The 19,017-nt window shown below is 34.7% G+C and overlaps 1 protein-coding gene across 1 annotated transcript in view; it reads right to left on the reverse strand.

Moving 5' to 3' along the window:
• The window catches only part of TMEFF2 (transmembrane protein with EGF like and two follistatin like domains 2), a 246,881-nt gene that overhangs the window by 40,425 nt on the left and 187,439 nt on the right, over window positions 1–19,017 (reverse strand). The window contains exons 6-7 of the mRNA XM_004276950.4: window positions 11,917–12,065; window positions 11,145–11,204 (exon numbers count right to left, since the gene is read on the reverse strand). Coding sequence (XP_004276998.1) covers window positions 11,145–11,204; window positions 11,917–12,065 — 209 coding nt within the window. The remainder of the gene's footprint in view (window positions 1–11,144; window positions 11,205–11,916; window positions 12,066–19,017) is intronic.

Here is a 19,017-nt window from a genome sequence, read left to right on the forward strand (position 1 = left end):
TAGCATTTTAGCTGGATAATTCTTTGTTGTGGGGACCTGTTCTCTGCATTGTAAGATGTTTAATTTAGCAGCATTCCTGGCCTCCACCCACTACATGTAACTAACACCCCGTCTTCCCCAGACAATCAAAAACATCTCTAGAAATTGTTAAATGTCGCCTCAGTTGAGAAACACTAACATAAGTTAATGGTCAACAACTTTCCCTCAAGTTCATGATTTTTGAACTAAAGCTGTATACTTGATGATAGAATCCTAAATCTAGAAAGACATCATTATAATCTAATCTTATTTTCAAACTTTACTGATGAGAGAACTTAGGTTCTGAGAGGCTAAATACCTATCTAAGTTTCGATGAGGTAGAATAGAGATGACACTAAGTCGAAAGTTTCTGCATTCCTATTTCTGGCTCTTTCCCCTACAAAATGCTCTCTGTAAGTTGTTTACTCTGAAATTAAAATGAAATTAAGAAATAAATACGGCTACCCATATCATTGGATAATAGCCTTGTAGAGAATCCAAAACAATAGTCAACACACATATAAGTTCTAGTTGATTTTGGAAAGAGCCAAGTGATCCTACTCCAGCGGTATTATTTTCCTGATATGATGATGATGACGACGATAATGATGATTATAATGAAGATGACAGTGGTTTTCTTAAAATAACATTACAATTATCTGTGTTTCCTAAGCACATACCAATTCATGGCTAATGTGAACAGCTAAGAAGCATATTAAATTGTAGAAAGGAGTCAGCTTGAATGTTAGAATATAGTCCTGACGATGTGCTTAGATAAGTGAGAGTTAATGGCTGTCTATCATTGTTGATGGGCGCTCTGCTTACTATTAATTATTCTACATATAGAAGACAACGTGCACACTTTCTTAAAATTACCTTACAGATAAGTTTCCCTGGCCTGCCTGGTGGTTCTGTCTCATGTTTCCATTGCTACATTTCATTAAAAATCAGAAACAAAGGCATATGTGCCAAATCTGGGGAAGGGTGAGTGGCTGGGCTTTGGGGATAGGAGTGAGATTTGCTCAGAGATCATTTCAAACAACCAGAAACCTTCAACTTCCCTAGGGCTCTTTAAATAATGGAAAAATAAATAGGAAAAAACCTCAGTGGTGCAAGAGTTGTAGAATAATTGTGACAGTACGTGAACAGTCAACCCGCAGAAGTGAATTTGGATGTGTACTGCCTGACAAAACACTAATTGCCTGTTGGTTTAAACTCTGTAGACTAATAACATGATCTTTCTGGAATACTTAATTTCTGGAGAACAAATGGAGCTTGTTTATAGGCTTCATTTTCTGAATGATTTTTTAAATTTATTCAAAAATTTTTTTAGTTAAATAGACATTTATTTCCGTTATTAAATGAAATGCTCTTGGGAAGAGGTTTTCTGATGTGTGGCTGACACACACAGCTTTGAATCATAGAAAATGTGAAAGATTAAAAGCAATAGATTTTTCTTTTTAATCGGCTTGGAATATATATTACAGGAATATTATATAACACTACCAAACATTGATGATGCATTCACAACTCTCTGTAGAATCTTCCATCTCATTCTGTTTGGGGTAATTAATAAACTTGTTGTGTTTGTGTTTTATGAAATGAAACATTAACAGTGTCACTGTAAAGGACATTTATTAACAGAAATGCTAAGAATTATTTTAGGACATACCCAAAGATATTAAACTTGCTTTCCAAGATTTACTCATTTTTCTCAGTTATTGGTCAAACCTCTTTGGATTATATGTTAAGGAAGGGCTTTCAAAGGTAACTTTGTGTAAAAACTTTTGCAGCTTTCACAATGCAGAAGGACCTATCAATCCAATATGGTTAATATTGATATTCATACCCATATTGTCATTTCTTGGGGGCTATTGGGAGAGATCCCAGAGGAACTCAGAAGTAGGGAGAACAGGATTGCCCTGTGCTTTTCCAGAGCACTAGAATGCCTCAGAGTCATGAACTGGCTTCTGGGAGAGCAGGTCTCAACTTTACTGTATCTAGGAAAATAGGTAGATTGATCAAGAACACTAAGAAATGGAAACTCAACAAAGGAGAGTTACATAGGCCAATAGTGTTTCTGTAAGCTCTAACCATGGAAGAGGAAGTCCTGGCCAAAGTCATTTATTATCTATATAAATTTGAAGACAGGAGTATCTCTATTGTATATCCTTTTTCATCAAGCTGTCTTAGCTTGATGTCTTAAACATCCAAAGAATATATGCTCTATTCATGTTCACTAAATGACCTCATTATAACTGGGCTTCTCAGAGAATTCGACTCTAAGAAGAGAATGTATTGGGCAGAGAACCAAATCCTCTAGGTAACTCTTTCTCATTGCAAATCCACACACAGACATTGAATTTGGTTAATCTCAGTTCACTGGGGAGTAACAGCTTACTCTTAGTGTGGTAAAAATGTAGATTTCTGAGTCCACAAGTCCAAGAGATTTGTCATGAATTTACTCAATATCCAATTCTTGCCCTGTCTCGTCCCAGTTCTCCATCTCCACCGAATCATCATCTCTATGATGTGCTGCCCTTGTTGGTTCTCTGCCCTTGACTAAACATCTCTGTGCCCCCAACTTCCAACCACTTCCCAAAGCTCACGTGTAACTGTGCTCCATGATTGGCAAATTCCCCTCTATCCTCAGATGCTTCACTGAAATTCTCATCTCTCTTCTTGCATACTGAAGCACTAGCTTTCCCTGAGAATACCAAGTCCCTTCAGCTTTCTCACAAGGTGGCCATATTCTCTACCCTTCTCCTCCACTTCCCCATCTCAGGACTCAAGAGGTGAGGATGGGGTTCTGTCCTCTTTGGTCCTCATTACTATTTTCAGGTTACTGGACCACCACTTCCCTCAAGCCTTATCACTGATTTTCATACACCTTTATGCCTGGAGCTTGTCTCATAAGTTAGATTTCTCTTGATTACATTTGAGTTCAAACTAAAAGTCTGAGCGTTTTCCAAATGAACAACTAGAGGGAATGAGCTATGACCCATGAAACAAGTAGCAGTGTTTAGAAATGCAATTTCTCTGAGAGATTTTAGTTTCACAGATATTTAAAAATATTTTTAGTTATGTTTGTACATAGTGTCAAATTGTCAAGATGTGAGAACTGAATTTTTAATGTGTGTGATAATGTGGGTTCATATATTGGGGGCATGTCAAACTCATTAACAAAAGCAGCAAATCAAAGCACTCTGGATATTTTGGGGGTTTTTGGAAACTGCTTGAATTCTATATGTTAGTTTTATGGAGAACTATGTGTCTTGAAATTATACAGAGCACTTGGACATATCCTATACTTCTTTCAGTTTCACACCTTCTACCCATAATCATACTACTGTTCCTTAGGAACAGAAATAATATGTTTGAGGTAAAAAGGTAAACCATGGTGGAGATTTATGTCACTTTCACCAGTGATATCTAGATGTTTGCGTCTTATGCCAAGAAGACTTGTTTTTCCTTGATGATCAGTTTTTGTTGAAAATATTTGTTCTGACTTTAACGCTTTCCCTAAATGTTTTGCACAAACAGAAATAAATTCTTATATACCACATTCCTGTTATTTTTGCTTGATACCTCTCCATCACTATGGTCACCCATTACACAGGTTTTCTTTTAAATAATCAATGTGAAGGTCCTTCAGACATACACTGTGGGGTATAAATGACTAATTTAAAGCTCAACTGGAAAAGAAATATAAGTGATATCATGATCTTGCAGTTCTTTCAAATGTTATGTCCTCATTAAATTCCTATGTGAATCTCATGTTGTAATAATCTGGTGACCCTGTTGTTTTAAAATGATCAAAATATACCATACATAACATTATGTTGACTGGAGGAAAACTGAAAAAAAAAAAATGGCCACGTGAAAAATTTGACATACTGAGGTGTCGAAGACACAAATGGTAGACGGTCAATAAATATTTCTTTATAGGTGAACTAAAAACTCAGCCAAAGTATCTCGCAAAAAGTTGTTATATGACTTGGGTAGGAAAAAGATAAACCTTTTGTAATTTTATGACCTCATAAGTGACAATATATGTATAAAAACTCTGAACAACATTACATGAACAGACCATATCCCATACAATGTGTTACACTTCCCGTAAAAATAAATTCTTTTCAGTTGTCAGACCCAAAGAAAAAGAACAGCAATAGCTAGCTCACTTGTTGCTTGCTAATGCCTTATGTAACATCTTTTAATTCAAACTTCAACTCTGTAGAAGTAGGCTTATTAGTTTCATTGAACAGATGAAGAAACTGAGGCTCAGAATGGTCAACTAATTGGTTCAAGGTAAAATAATCAGTAATAGCATGACCAGTGTTTCAACTCAGCGCTGTCTGATTTTTAATGGCTTTAACCACTAAACTGGCTGCCACACCTTTATGGAAGAGAAAAGTAGGTAAGTAACACCTCCTGGTGAACAATTTGTTTCAGAAAGGAGCGTTTCAAATAGGAAAAAGTGCACATAAATGATGCAGGATTCACTTATGAACTGGGGCATAAACACAAAGTTTTCCAGAGTGTCTAGCAGGGCCCAAGGCAACTCTTCAGTAGAAAACCTTCATCTGTATTGCAAATACTATTTCTGTGTTTATCTATAACCATGAACATAACATCATATTACAGATGACTGGCTACATGATTTTATGGGGAAAACAATGAAAGCACAGAAGTTCAAGAGAGCAGGAAAAATTGTGAGTTAGAGTCCATAGAAAGCTTTATGAATTTTGCAGCACTCTAAAGTAAATCCCAGAGGGGAAAATACTCAAATTGAGACACTTTCCCCCAGAAATCTTGAGAAAATCTTGACATCTTAATTCACTTCCTGAGCTTAAATATTCTAGGCCAGTCTGGTGGCACTGTAATAGCCTGGGAAAACGTTTTTATTTATTTCACTGTTGATACCAATATTTGTGCTACAAGCTGCTGCCTGCATTTGCTGCTATTTATTTATTTCCTACAGATCAAATTATTGGCGTAGACATAACATGCTTTCCGGTGAAGTGCTCCTTGTGTCCATGAGCAAATGGGAAAAGCTTCCATTTTAAATGCAGATTTTTGCCACAAGACTGAATTAATTCGTATTATAAATATGATATGTGACCACTTGCTATTCGTGTCTATATATGTATAGTGGAAGAGCAATCGAGGCAAACAGTAAATAAATCAAGCAAGTGCCCTATTTGCATGGGTGGCTGGTCAATATGTCAAAATACTGTGACCAGCTCCAGGTCAGCCACTTAGCTTCTTTGAGCCTCAATTTTATTCCCCCTAGTATTTGTAACCCTGTTTTACTGAATTGACGCTAGAGCAGATAAGGTAATGTGAATGGATCTTTGTAAAACTACAAAGTATCACACACACATTTTCTATTTATGTGGGATTACTTGGTAACAAATCCTGTTCTCTTTGGCTTCTCTTGTGTATATGGATAAATAGGACACAGAAGAGGAGAATTTTAAAACCAAACAATACAGTGCTTATAATATATAGACATAAATTCAAAGAGAAGAGTGACTCTGGAGCATCTCACAGCAATGGGGTTATCATGGTGAAACATTTTTGACTCTGAAACTCACAAGGGGTTAACCTTTAAGGTGCAGAGTGCATCCCCAAACCTCTAAGAATGTTAGGTAGTGACACTTCTCCCCGATCCCTGACCGTTGACATTTTGCTGGTTTCTGAAATTAGCGATGATGGTTTGAACCTTAGCTCTATCACGTAATCTTTTTACTTACTCTTCCTGAACCTCCATTTCTCACCTGTCAAACACATATAATATCTGCCTCACATTTCAGTTGTTAAGACTGAAGGAGACAATACATGTGAAAAGCCTTTGTAAATTGCAATGGCTTCTACAGAGAACAAGTTATTATGACAATTTGCTTAGTCTATCTAGATACCCTTTCAGGATGTCAGTTTCCTCTCAGTGTGGAGAAATGAGCTGATGGAATAATAATAGGATGGATGGAATTTGGTTTAGATGTGTATTTCTGGTTACTTTCTTCCATATTTCAGACCTGAGCTTAATATCTAAATTATTGCTTAAACATAAGGAAAAGGTTTCTAAAGAGAACATTTCCTAAAAATTAATCCTGCCTAAATATTATAAAAAATGGTGAATAGCCACACTGTAATGTACACCAAGTAAACACATGGACTCCATGCGTGTCTGTATCTAGACTCAGAGGTAGGGAGACCCTGGCTCCCTCCCAAGAGTGGGAATGACTCAGGGCTTACTTTTCTCATTAACAACTAATAAAAACGGGAAGTTTCTCTTCCCATATTCGGGCTCTAATCTAACATATTCTGTATCTTTACTCAAGCTTTCTGACTGTTCTATTATCCAGTTCCCGTTGAACCTGTAGATACACGAGGAAGACAGACTGAGCGTGCTTTCTCTAGCAACCATTTTCCTCAGTATTCTGGGTTATCTTTTTCCAATTTGAAAATATACATAAATGTAACTCATAACTTTAGTCTGCCATAGAACTCTATCATTGAGTTATACATATTTTAATGCTATGCTCTAGAATGTTATCAAAAATTGATTTTAAAAAATCCCCAGCTATATGAAGAGCCTTTTGGCATATTTTGTAAAAATCACTGTTGAAGATCTTATCCATTCTATATTTTCCAGTGATGCCTTATAAAGAGATCTATGCTAAATATTTCCTTTAGAATTTAGTTCTGGAGAAACTTTGTCTTTGGTCTCTGAACTGATTATTTATTTTTATCAGACAATAAAAGACCTAAGTTCCATTTTAGCAGAGATCTCGGTTGATATATTCACCTTTGTAAAGCCCAGGACAGCAGAGTGTGTATGGCAAGGACTCTGAAAATATTTGTTGAATGAATTGATTCAATCATAATTTCTCTTTTTATATTGGTTGCAAGAACGCTTAGGGCTAAATGCAGTAACGATAATAGTCTATGTTGCTAATATGTTTATTTTCCTCAACAGTTCTGCTTTTATGTTTTCAATTTCTCTTTAAAAAATTTTGTTGAATATATTTTAATTATAAGTCACTGCAAATACTTTTGGAAACTGTTACAGAATGGCATTTAAAAATACATTTTATTTTCTAGATGATAAAACACAGACTAGTTTAACTACATGACTGTTTTGCTTGTTTGGTTTTTTCTTACATCTAATAACTTATAAAATTAAGTATATTTTTATCAGAAAAAAATATAGCCACTTTTATGAAGCATGACCAGACTTTTAGACAGAAAAGCAACCCAATCAGAAAATACACATACCAGATGAAGAAAAACTAAAGAGTTGCACTTCATTTTTTTTTTCATTATAAGACATGAGGGAATATATGTGTGTGTGTATATATATATATATATTTTTTTTTTTAAAGAAAATGTTGCAAATTTCAAGAGGTATAAAACATTTTCTATTTAAAAACTTCCAGAAGGAAAGTTTAATATTAGCATTTTGAAACAATGGAAATCCCTGAAAGCCTTAGCTTTGTGGTTTTATAAAATTGTGTTCTCTGAACCTTTCTGTGAGTGAAGAGAAAGACCTAAATCTAAGCCCGTCTTAGACTGATGAAGGGAGAATAGCATTAAGTGGCTTGTTTAGCTTATCAGACAGGGATCCTTGTCTGCCTTGAAACAAAGAGATCCAAAGCTCTTGATTCAGGACTCACTAATGCCTTGGGACTCATTAAAGGAGAGAGGGCAAAACAGAGACCAAAGTCAGACACAATTGGAAAGTAATGCTGGCAGGGATGATTTGGCAAATTCTTTGTTTTCCTAGCGTCCACTTCAGTTATGTGCCTATGAGGCTCATGGAATTCATAGCGCTGCATAAGTTCAGTCAAGCTCTAATCATGTTAGGGGCGTGGCTCTCTTAGTTTGCATTTATTTTTTTGTGAATTAGCCCCTGCTTGTCCTTACTTGGAGTCTCTCTTTCTAAAGTGATATAAAAAATGAGACACAGCATATTTATTTTTAGATTTAAGCTTTCTTTAAAGTATGTTTCCATTTTTGTAATCAGAAATATATGTTCTTTTATTAATAGCTGCAAGGTAGGCTCAAAGGAAAAAAGGGGGGGGGAAGCTAAAAGTTTAAAAACTATAGTATTAAGGACATGTTAGGGGAAAAATGAGAGTGCTTTAAGATCTGTACCTCCCTGTGGTGGGAGAGCGCATGAATGTTTGTTCAACGAGGGAAGTGACTGACATTAAATTAGCTGTGAGCACATAGCAAACTTCTGGAAACCATGAAGTTCTAGTTCCTGTTTTCCCTCCTTGGGGAGTTTTGAGCATGTGGAACAGAAATTAAGAGGACAATGACATACTGAGTCTCCATTTGGTTCCTTTTACTTTTTTCCAAAGTTTGAGTCCCAAAATTCGGGAAATGCAAATACTACTAGAAGCCTGGAAATGCTGAGGGACCTGACTGTTATTTAAATAATGTCTAAAAAAGGGTATATATTGCATTTTAATAAGATCATCGATGAAGACAGACATATAAATTAAATCCAGGGGAATTTTAAAGTGTGCAATCAATGTTTAATTAGAAATTGCAAGCTTCAATTGACATTATCTTTGTTCCTGTCTTAAATTTGGATTTCAACAAACATGTATTTTTAAACTTTACTTTTATCTCAGAGGTTTTTCTTTGGGATCTACTAGATAAATCTGATGTCAAATTAGAACATCTTGGACAACACTGAGTGTCTAGATAGTTTTCATTTGCATGTATTTAAAAACACATTCTCACGTTCAATAAAGACCTAAGATAGGAAACAATGTCAATTAAAAGCATCGACACTGAAGATCAGAGATGATCTGTTTGAAACCAAACTCAAATATAAAATATTTTTTGGAATAAAAGTTCAACTCCCCAAACTCTTTGAAAATGGACAAACCGTTAATATGCAGTATGCATAATATAGAGAGAATAGCAAACTCCATTGTATTTATTGGTGCAATTTTATAAATGCAAATATATTTGCACATTGATGCTAATCAACTTGAAGAGTTCTTTGTTTCAGGGACAGAATTCTCAGGGAGATGTTTGATTCTGCTGTGAGCTCAATGGAGAAGATATTCACAATATGTTACATTTTTGAAGATTTTTTTCAAAATGAATTACTTTGCAAAACAGGTATAAATGTATTTTAAGTGCAGTGTGTTAAGTTACTCCTTGTATAAAAGTGAGATCATTGTAAAATTTCCAAATATTTTAGGCTACAGTAAAATTAAGTATGTCAGGTAGTGACTTAAAATGCCAATATATAGTTACTATTTTTAATAAAATATAGAATTTAACTTTTATATCATTTAAAATTTAAAATATATGCTATTAGCTTCAGACCTCAATTTTTCATTATTATCTTTTATCACTTTTAATATTTTCCTGTAGATCAGCATATTCCAAAGTGCATTCTTGGTGACACTAGTAATGAAAAATGTGCCACAAAAAATGTGCTATTCATCAAATAAGTTTGATAAAAGCTTTGTGTTATTAGGAATTATTCATAATTATTTTAGGTGTGATAATGACAGTTTTATTTAAAAAGGATTAATCTTTTAGAGATGCAAGCTGAAGTATTTATGAATAAAATAACATAATTTCTGGAATTATTTCCACATATTTTGAAAGTGGAGAAAGATGGGTGTGGGGATGGGGCTAGGTTAGCCATGGGTTGATGTTACTCAGTTTGAGTGATGAGTACATGGGGGTTCATTTTACTATACAGCCTACATTTGTGTGTATTTTGTATGTATTAGAAATTCTGCACAATAAAACATAAAAAAATTAAATAAATAAAAGATGCACATCTCTTAAAAATTTTACAGTGCATATAAGAGCCATGAAGAGTTTTGGGTAAAAAATTCATTTGTTTATCTGGACTCTTCCCAAACCTACTGACCATGGACTCTTCCTTTCAAGGAACACCTATTAATATCTCTCCTGGACCCTTTGGGAACAGCTATACAATATCTACGTAGAACTAACGTGTTTTCATGTATCATCGTCCATGATAATTCTAGACTTCTAGCACATGAAAATTTTATTTACATTGTTGAAAATCATTAAGATAAAAATGGAAAATTAAAAAAAAGAATCCTTTTGTTATTTCCAAATTCTGAAATGTTTCAGGTATCTATGAGTAAAACATCTGATTGACTAACTTTAAAAAGTTTCATCAAGATTTATCATGTGTATAAATATAATGGCAGAAATAGTGTTAAAGGAAGTGTAATTTCAAAAAGAGTGAATAGTAATCCATATTTCAAAAGATAAGCATTTTTTGATTGAATATTAGCCATAAATCTAGTTATAAATGTTTAATAGCTAAATGGAAAACTGCTTTTTTTAAAAAAAACTGCTTATCATTATCAACCTCAATAATTTTATTTTTATTATATTATATTTTTTATCCTAAATTTCTATGAAATTTAAGAATCTGTTAAAATCTTATTTGAATACCCATAAGTTATTTCTCACTCAGGAAAACTATATTAGGTAAAAATATTCCTCAAAATAATATTCTGTAATTGCTAAATAAGATTTACATGTCTACATTAAATGCTTTATAATTTTGCATGTGTCAGAGTATAATTTTACTCTGTATAATTTTTCATTTTAGTTTCTAAATAAAGAATTTTATTATTTTTTAAAATAAATTACCTATACCTTTTTAACTTTGCATCAAAATAGACAGCCTGTATTACTATTTATAGATGTCCTTTCTTTCTAAACTTTTTTATTGTTGACTTTTATAAAAATTCAAACAAGAACATTTGCATTAATTATAATATACTGCCAAAAATTGCATTAATTTCCATTGATGCCCATTAATTTGATAAATGTTTTGTCGTTTGTACCGTTTGCACTGTCAAAACAAGTTAATTATATCTTACTGACATTTTTGACAATTGCTTTAACTGTGGCAAAAAAAAAAGTGTCTTATTTGCTTCGACAAAAATTCAGTCTTGTCTATTGAAAATTTGAACTAAGCAAGAGAAGACTAGCACATGTCAGAAGTCTTGCAAGATCATCTTAGGATCAATGGTAAACAGTGGTTCCCCAGAACTCTTTAATAGCAGTGCTCATATTTTGTAGTAGAAAATATTACGTACCTGTATAATCTGTTCTTGCATAATGCCCATCTTCAGATTTAGTAGCTGTAGTTGTGTTATCTGTGTTAAAAAATTAACAATAAAGATTACCTGTTTCCTAGATATCCTTCTAACAGTATCTTCACTACAATTAAGGAATTTTCAACTATATTTCTAAGCAATCTTTATACAAAGCAGATTTACAAGGTCAATTTCTGTTCGAGAGTGAATAATAGAAGGATATAGGCTTTCTAAGGTTTAGGGCAAGGAGAAGGTTCACAGTTATAACTGAGATAAGTTGGGTAAAAGAATAACCAATCAAAAACAAAAAAGATGTTTGTTTCTGAACAAGAAACAAAATAGAACGTTCCAGTACATACTGCTTATAAAAATGTACTTGAAATATTTCTGTTGAGTTAATACCTAAAAGTGGTGTGATTTGCTTTTGATTTCAAGGTTGTCTAATAATCTTTAGATTCTTTGCTAAAAATGATTTTCACTTTCTTTTTTCCCTGTGCAAGGAGTATATCTGCTATCTTCTGAATATTGGCCTCTGGGTTGATGGCACTGTGAAGATACAGTCCCATTATATAGAAAAAAATATGGACTGTTGCCAATAGGCCCTCAAACTCCTATAATCACCACAATTGCTGCAGTAAAAGTTACTGCCCATTGTAGGTCAGAATTGTCTTTCAAAAATGAAGCTGCTGCCTAATAAGGAGTTATCTCCACTTTTCATTTCTACACAAAGACTAAAGACATTCTTTGAAATTAATTTTGGTGTGAACATTACCTTGACATCGACCCAACGACATGACTTCGATTTTCTCCTGTTTCTGACATGATGCTTCTTTGATTTGACATGCATTATCATAAGATTTCCCATCAGAAGCACAGAGGGGATTGAAGTTGGTTTGAGAACAGTCAATGTTGCACACACACCTAAAGGAAGAGAGAAATAAAAATGTGTGACATCAATAGTGTTGTTACCACATTATAAATAAAACACAAAGTGGAAGAATTGCTAGGTTGGCAAAATGCAAGTTGGCAAAATTGAATTTTATCCTTCCAGGGGAAGTTCCTTCACTCTTCTACCTGAGGTGAAAAGAAACATAGAACAAATCAAAAATAATTCAAAAGACTGAGCAATGGATAAAAAATAAAAAGGGAAAACTCAGAAAATAATCATCAGTTAATCTCTGCCACTGGAACTTTTAAAACATGTACATAAACTTCCGTGCTGATGCCTGCAGAATTTGAATAAGCTGAAGTAGCCATGAAACTCTGCTTTACAATTTCCTTAAATGAAATCTTGCTGTGTTACTTCTTTTCTCAGGATATTTGAATGGTGAAAGCTTGAGGAAAATGATTCAGAGAACATTTAAGAGAAAGTACACACGGAGATTATTTGGAATACAGTCAGGAGTTAAATTTCTTCAGCATATAAGAGGATACACATAAGATGTGCTAAACAGGAATCTTCAGTGGTCCTTAACGTTTTGAGGAGATAACCAAACCCTTTGAGAATCAAGTAAAAGGTATGGATCTCTCCTCAGAAATACCTATATTCATATGAACAACTCTGCATAATATTTTAGGGGTTTCATGGGCCCCTTGAAGTCTATCCCATGGAGCCCTTTCCCAGATACATACTACTCTTTCTATTTTCAGTTTTAAATAATTATAAGTTGAGTATTGCTCATGATTTTAATATTTTTACTAATAGAAATAAAAATTTGGTGAATTAATGAAAATTAGGTCACCTGAATTAAGAGAATTAGACATTTAAAGCAAGCTTCTTATGATTTTTCCTATGTCCTTATAATTCTCTGTATTTTACAATCTACTTTGTCACTCAGAATATCGTGTTTATGTGTGCAAATATGTTAGTGCCTTAGAATATAAACCCATTTAAAATTTTTATTAATATTTCTATTACTTTTCTAAATAGATGATATGCTTCTTGAAGTGATGAATCACACATTTTAGTTTTGTATATCTACTTGGAGCTGAGCATAGGATATAGTGATAACAAAAACAAGCAGCTGACTACATGCTGGGTTCTAAACATGCATTGCTTTCTTTAATCTTCAAAACAGCCATTTTTCAGTCCAGTGATATTACATAATGTCAGAGAGCTAGTAAATTGTGGAACAAGGACCCCCCACAGATGTGTTAAAGTAAAATACAACCCCTTTCCTCTTACTGCAGGCTGTGTATGTTTCCCGGAAAAATGTAAACACAGCTATTTATAAGCAGGTTTCTGGGCCTCCGTAAGTCTAGGGGAAAAGCCTAGGATTCTGTATTCTTAAGCAGTCAGCCTGGCACCAGACTCACTTCCTAGGAATCACTGCTTGATCGGTTTGTTGGCTGAGTGCGAGAGGGTTTGTCTACACATCATTGCTTCTCAGAGCGTAGTCTTTAAACCATCTGTATCAGAATTACCTAGATCTCTGTTAAAAGTGTTGGCAGATACTGTACTCATTCATTTAATATTTTTTTTGGTAAGAGAATTGCTTTAGGGACACTTGGTTATTTTTAATATTTCACTTATTTAGATACAAACAAGACAGATGGTAAGCATCCCTACATGCTTAAGTCATTGAGAGTGGTGTTCCTACCTTGGCCGTGATGGTGCTACATGACGACAGCTACTGGGATCGTGACATTGCTTCCTTGGCTGACTCTTGGCATCTGAAAAATCTGAGATCAGGAGCTCCTACATGTTCAAAGAGCTTTTGGTCCTTTTCATAAAGGATTTGGAGAAGTGACTTGTAGCTCAGGCTTGTTCTCCTTAACCATTTGTAGTATATTAATAAAGAGGGGAAGGGACTGACTTTTTTTGTACTTTTAAAAAGACAGCTTCATTTATGTTGAAGACAGTTTAGGTTTTGACTGTTGTTGTGTTAGACTCTAGAGACTATCTCCTTGAAAGACACTGAAATAATTATCTGTTAGCAGCAGCAGAACAGAGAGGAAGGTATGTGAGAACCTCTGTCCATCTGGAGTAAACTATGTAAGATATCAAGGGCTTTTCAGGTTTCTCCAAATTGAACACAAAGAAATTCAGGGATGTACGCCATATATAATCTTGACAAAAAATGACTGGCAATTCAGAAGTCCATTTGATAATCATAACAAAATGGTGAAATGAGAATAGAGATGGAAAGAGAAAATTTGATTGAATTGAACTGGCCAGATTCAACATTTCAGTGAAGAATTCACTTAATTAAGCCATAGCACCAAATTAAACAATCGTTCAGGATGTCTTACAAGATCTTCCTTTTCCAGTTGGCTTTTTTTTTTTTTTTTTAGTTTGACTGATCTGATCTTAGTCCCACAGACTTTTTGATGCCGACATCTTCTTCCCTTTCCTTTTCTAGCATTGCTCGTTCAGGTATCTCCTTTCAAGGTTTGTTTCCCCTTTGGCAATTCCTCATTCTTACTGCCTCAAATAAAGCCTTTCAGGAAATGCCTAAGATAAAAGTGTAGACATTTGGCATTTCTATTCTCATCTCAAAAGGAGGACCTAGATTCTTTGAGGTGAAAGTAAGATGGAGTTTTGCTGGGCTATAAGCTTTAGGAAAGCATGGGTTATAATCATCTTTTTCTCTACTGTATAGTGTTATACCTTCTCCTTCCTCCCTCCTCTTTGGGCCTTGCATATATTAAATAAATGCATGAGTATAATAAATTTGCTCATGAATTTCAGCAACAATTGGAAATTGGAAGTCTGTGAAGAATGTTTTTCTTTCTTTGAATAAGTGGAAAAAGCTTCATTGATTGCTGAAATGGCTTTAAAACTATGTAGCTTAGGGAAAGGGAAATGTTGGGACTGGCTTACAAAGACCTACCATTTCTACGTTTATGAAAGACCAATGAACTCTGATTATATGATCGTTACTTACTATATATTTTTGTACCTAAGTTTATTAGGCTTAATTCATTAGAAAACCATGCAAGATTTCAGGACCATGGTCTCAAACTGTTAAGTCTGTCTTGATTTTTATCAGTAGTGGCTCAATCATCTTTGTGTTCCCTGTCCCGCCCAATACCTTTCACACACTAAACTTTCAGTAACTGTGGTTTCAATACATAAATGAAACGAATGAATACAGAAACATGATTTTATATTTTCAAAGAAAGGATAAAATTAATATAAATTCTCATCACTCTACTGCCTTAGAAATAGACATAGGGTAGCTAAATAATTTTCTTGGCAAATATTAAATGTCCTCACTGAGATCAAATGAATATTCAATTGAATTTGAGGATAATTATACTAGCTTATTTAATGATAGTGCCTGTCCTAGTGTTATGTGCTTTATATGTTATTACTCCTTTCATCCTTATATCTCTATGAGGTAGTTACTTTTACTCTCTCCATCTTACAGATAAGAATATGTAGACTTGGAGAAGTCACACAGCTTGTATGCGGAAGAACGTAATTTCGAATATAGGCAGTCTGATGCCAAAGCCTGCACTGTTCTACATACTGTTCAGTACAATGAAAAACAAGAAAGAGCCAAATGCCTACTATTAACTAATTAAACGAATGCTTTGGGTGAATAGGGCTTGAAAAAACAAGGCTGTGTCTACTTTTGGAATATTTATCATGATTTTATGAATTTAAATAACATTGACTCAGTCTCTGTCTTCCCAAACAAGTGATCCAGGCTTTTTAGTATCATAGGGTCATGAGGATATATCAGAGAATATTAGTTTTAAAAAATTCTGAACTAACACTTGGTATTACAATGAGTAACAGATACATGTTAAATTAATCTGTTTATTTAAGGCATCAATTGTTCAGAACATTTTATCCTTAATGAAACTTTATATAAAGTTGGCTCCACATAAAAACACACACAGACAGACACACATACACATACAAACACATTCCAACTGACTCTACTGAAATTACAAAATTGTTATGTTTTAGCACAAAACCAAAGTCTCTGCTTCAAAACTTTTAAAATATTTTGGAAGTTCATATTCATCGGGCAGCAGGGTTTTGTGTCTTTATATCAGTGGATGAATTTGTGTATGTGTGTGTGGAGAGGGGGCTCCCTGGTGGCATTTACTCCATTGTTAATGTGCCTGCTGTCTAGTTCATATTTTTACTTTCCTGCAACCTTCTCAAGGGCGATGTGTCTTTTTTACCTTTGAATTCCTGGTACCTAGTACGGTGCATCATAGCAAGGCTTTAATAAATGCTTGCTGAATGGATTACTGAAATTGTGACAGGATGGAGTTGGAAAAATTTAAAGAAAACAGTCATTGTCTAGATATTAACACATAGGCGAGAGAACCAGTGATATATTCAGATAAACTCTCACCTAACTTTGTGTTACTTGGCACATGGCATCTGTAAGGAAGGAGAAGGACCTTGAAGAACTAAGGTTCACCTTCCTCCTTTTATTTGTGTCTGCACAGACAAAGGAAACAGAGCCCTCGCTAGCCCTTAGCCTCCTCAATGGCATAGCAGTCCAAATACAAAAATGTTTTCACCAGCCAGGTTACTACTTACATTCTGTGGTATTTGGGTGCTGTTTTTAAGAACCAATACAATTTGAATGTGGTCCTGACTTGTCAGTTTAGTACTGTTTCAAACCATTGAAAAGTATAAGGCTCTGATAAAAAGGTGACAGAATTATCATATAGTGTAATAGTGAGAATGCAGGTTACTCTGTGCTTTCACAGCTTATGTAAACTAATCCAGGGTTTTGCTTTCTACAGAAATGAAAGGCGAACATTTTTAAAAACAGAAACTATCCCTTCTTCCCTGCTTTTGGCAAATAATTGCATTATTATTCATTCTGAGAGGAGTAACTAGTTAATTACAGCATGTCACAAGTATTTTATGTGAGCCAAGGATTTGTAAGGCTGAGAACTGCATGGATGCCTTGAAGGTTTTTTGTGTTTTCTTTTCTTTTCTTCTTTTTTTCAACCTATCTCAGTCTTTTGACACTTTGACACTGCGATTACATAGATCTCTTTTCTTCTAGGCTACAAAGAGAAAGAATCAGCCCTACTTGAAAATAATAATTTCAGGGGTCTCTATGTGGAAATACTCCCCTCTGAAAATCCTTCAGAGAAAATTAGCATTGACTGAAAACCTTAGCTCTCTGAATTGTAAGAAAGAAGAGAAATATCCAATAAGCTTAAAAGACCGCTTGATGGAGCGAAGAATCTAAATTATAGGAAGTAAAACTCACATACATTTATAATTATTTCATGAATATTTTGGAGGATTTGACATTAATTCAATTCCCTGCCTCTCTTGAAATGCCTCTTCCAAGAATGTTCTGAAATGAGTTAAATAAGCCTTTCCCGTGTATTTAAGAATGTCTTGTCATCCACCAGAGTGTGAGGATGCAGACGCTTCCAGGTAGCAAATTACTTATTCATGTGTCTGGTTTGTGGCTGCCCTCTAATTTCACTAGATTTTGTTTCATCTATCAAACATGCCTATCACTTATTGCTCTCCCAAGGTTCTTGATCTGATGTCCATTCAGAATTTTGACCATACAACATTCCTAATCAGTTTTAAAGCACTCAGTTGCATGGCAGTGACGGTGGTTTTGGGGTTGTTTTGGACCTTGACTGGTTTGTTTCCCTGGAGCTTGTCTGTCTCTGAGGTTACGATGCAGACCCCTTCTGGCCTGGCCAGTAAATGAGGTCAGAGCTGCTGTCAGTGTTCTCCGTCAGAACTGTCATGGGTGAGCTGCATTATAGTAGTAACAGTAAAAACAGTGTGTACCTTTCACTCAAGACTCCTGTGATACTTTAAATCCATTTACTCATTAATTTTCATGTCACTCCTTTTGATGGAATTTGATTATAAATATTTTACCTGTAAAGAAGCTACAATTCAGGAACGACTGAGTTGTGGGGAAAAAATAAGGTAAGAGATGTGAAAATTCATTGAAAAGTTAAACCCTCTATACAAAGGGTGGAAGAGTGTTGACTGAGAGGTAAGGTGAGGAAGTCTACCATATTGTTACTCAGGTGACATACGTAAGCTTGGGCCAATAATTTTTTTTTTTTAATTTGAGAACAGCAGTCCTTTTTGTTTCAAAACCTAAGAGGAAGGAGCAATGCCCTTCTCCAGACATGTAACCTAGGATTACAGTGAGGGGGACCAGGCTTCTCTTGTACATGGAAAAAGTTCAGTTGCTATTAATATCTATCTTTTTATAAGGATTAAAGCATAGAAATTGGCTTATTAGATGGAAAGGATTGAGAAAATGTCTAGAACTACAGATAGCCAGTCAATGGGTGTGTGAATGAAGGGAAACTAAGCTGAGGAACCCTTCCCCTAGGTGATGTCAGAACTTTCAAAACCATAATCACATATTTAGCAGGAGGAACGATTCCAGGGAAAGAGACCGACGGCCATGTATTAAAATAATGTCTCAAATAATAAAGGTAGATGGGAGTGAGATTAGAGTTTGGAGTTTTGTATCAAATAGACCTGTGTTTAACTGAGGCTTGATCCCTTACTAGTTGTATGGCACTGGACTAGTTATTTAACTTCTCCAAACCTATGAAAATCGTTTATAAATGTACATAAACTGCTTAACACTATTTCTCGAAGTTGTAATTACCTAATAAATATTGGTCATCATTAACTTTTGGCTTAGGGGTTTCCAATCCTGGATGCAGAGCAAAACCTCTTGTGGGATATTTTGACCTTGGGTGCCAACACAAGGATTCTCACTTAGGAGGTCTGGTATGAGGCCAAGGTAACTGCAGTTGTCAAAAATGCTACAAAATGTGATTCTGATGTGCAGCTGTGACGAGTTGTGATCATAGTAAATACTCTTTCTTACCCTCTAAGACTAAGAGATTTTCCAAATTTAGTGTGTGTAAGATTCGCCATGAGAAATTC

Source organism: Orcinus orca, chromosome 7 (genome assembly GCF_937001465.1).
Source record: "Orcinus orca chromosome 7, mOrcOrc1.1, whole genome shotgun sequence".
NCBI lineage: Eukaryota > Metazoa > Chordata > Mammalia > Artiodactyla > Delphinidae > Orcinus > Orcinus orca.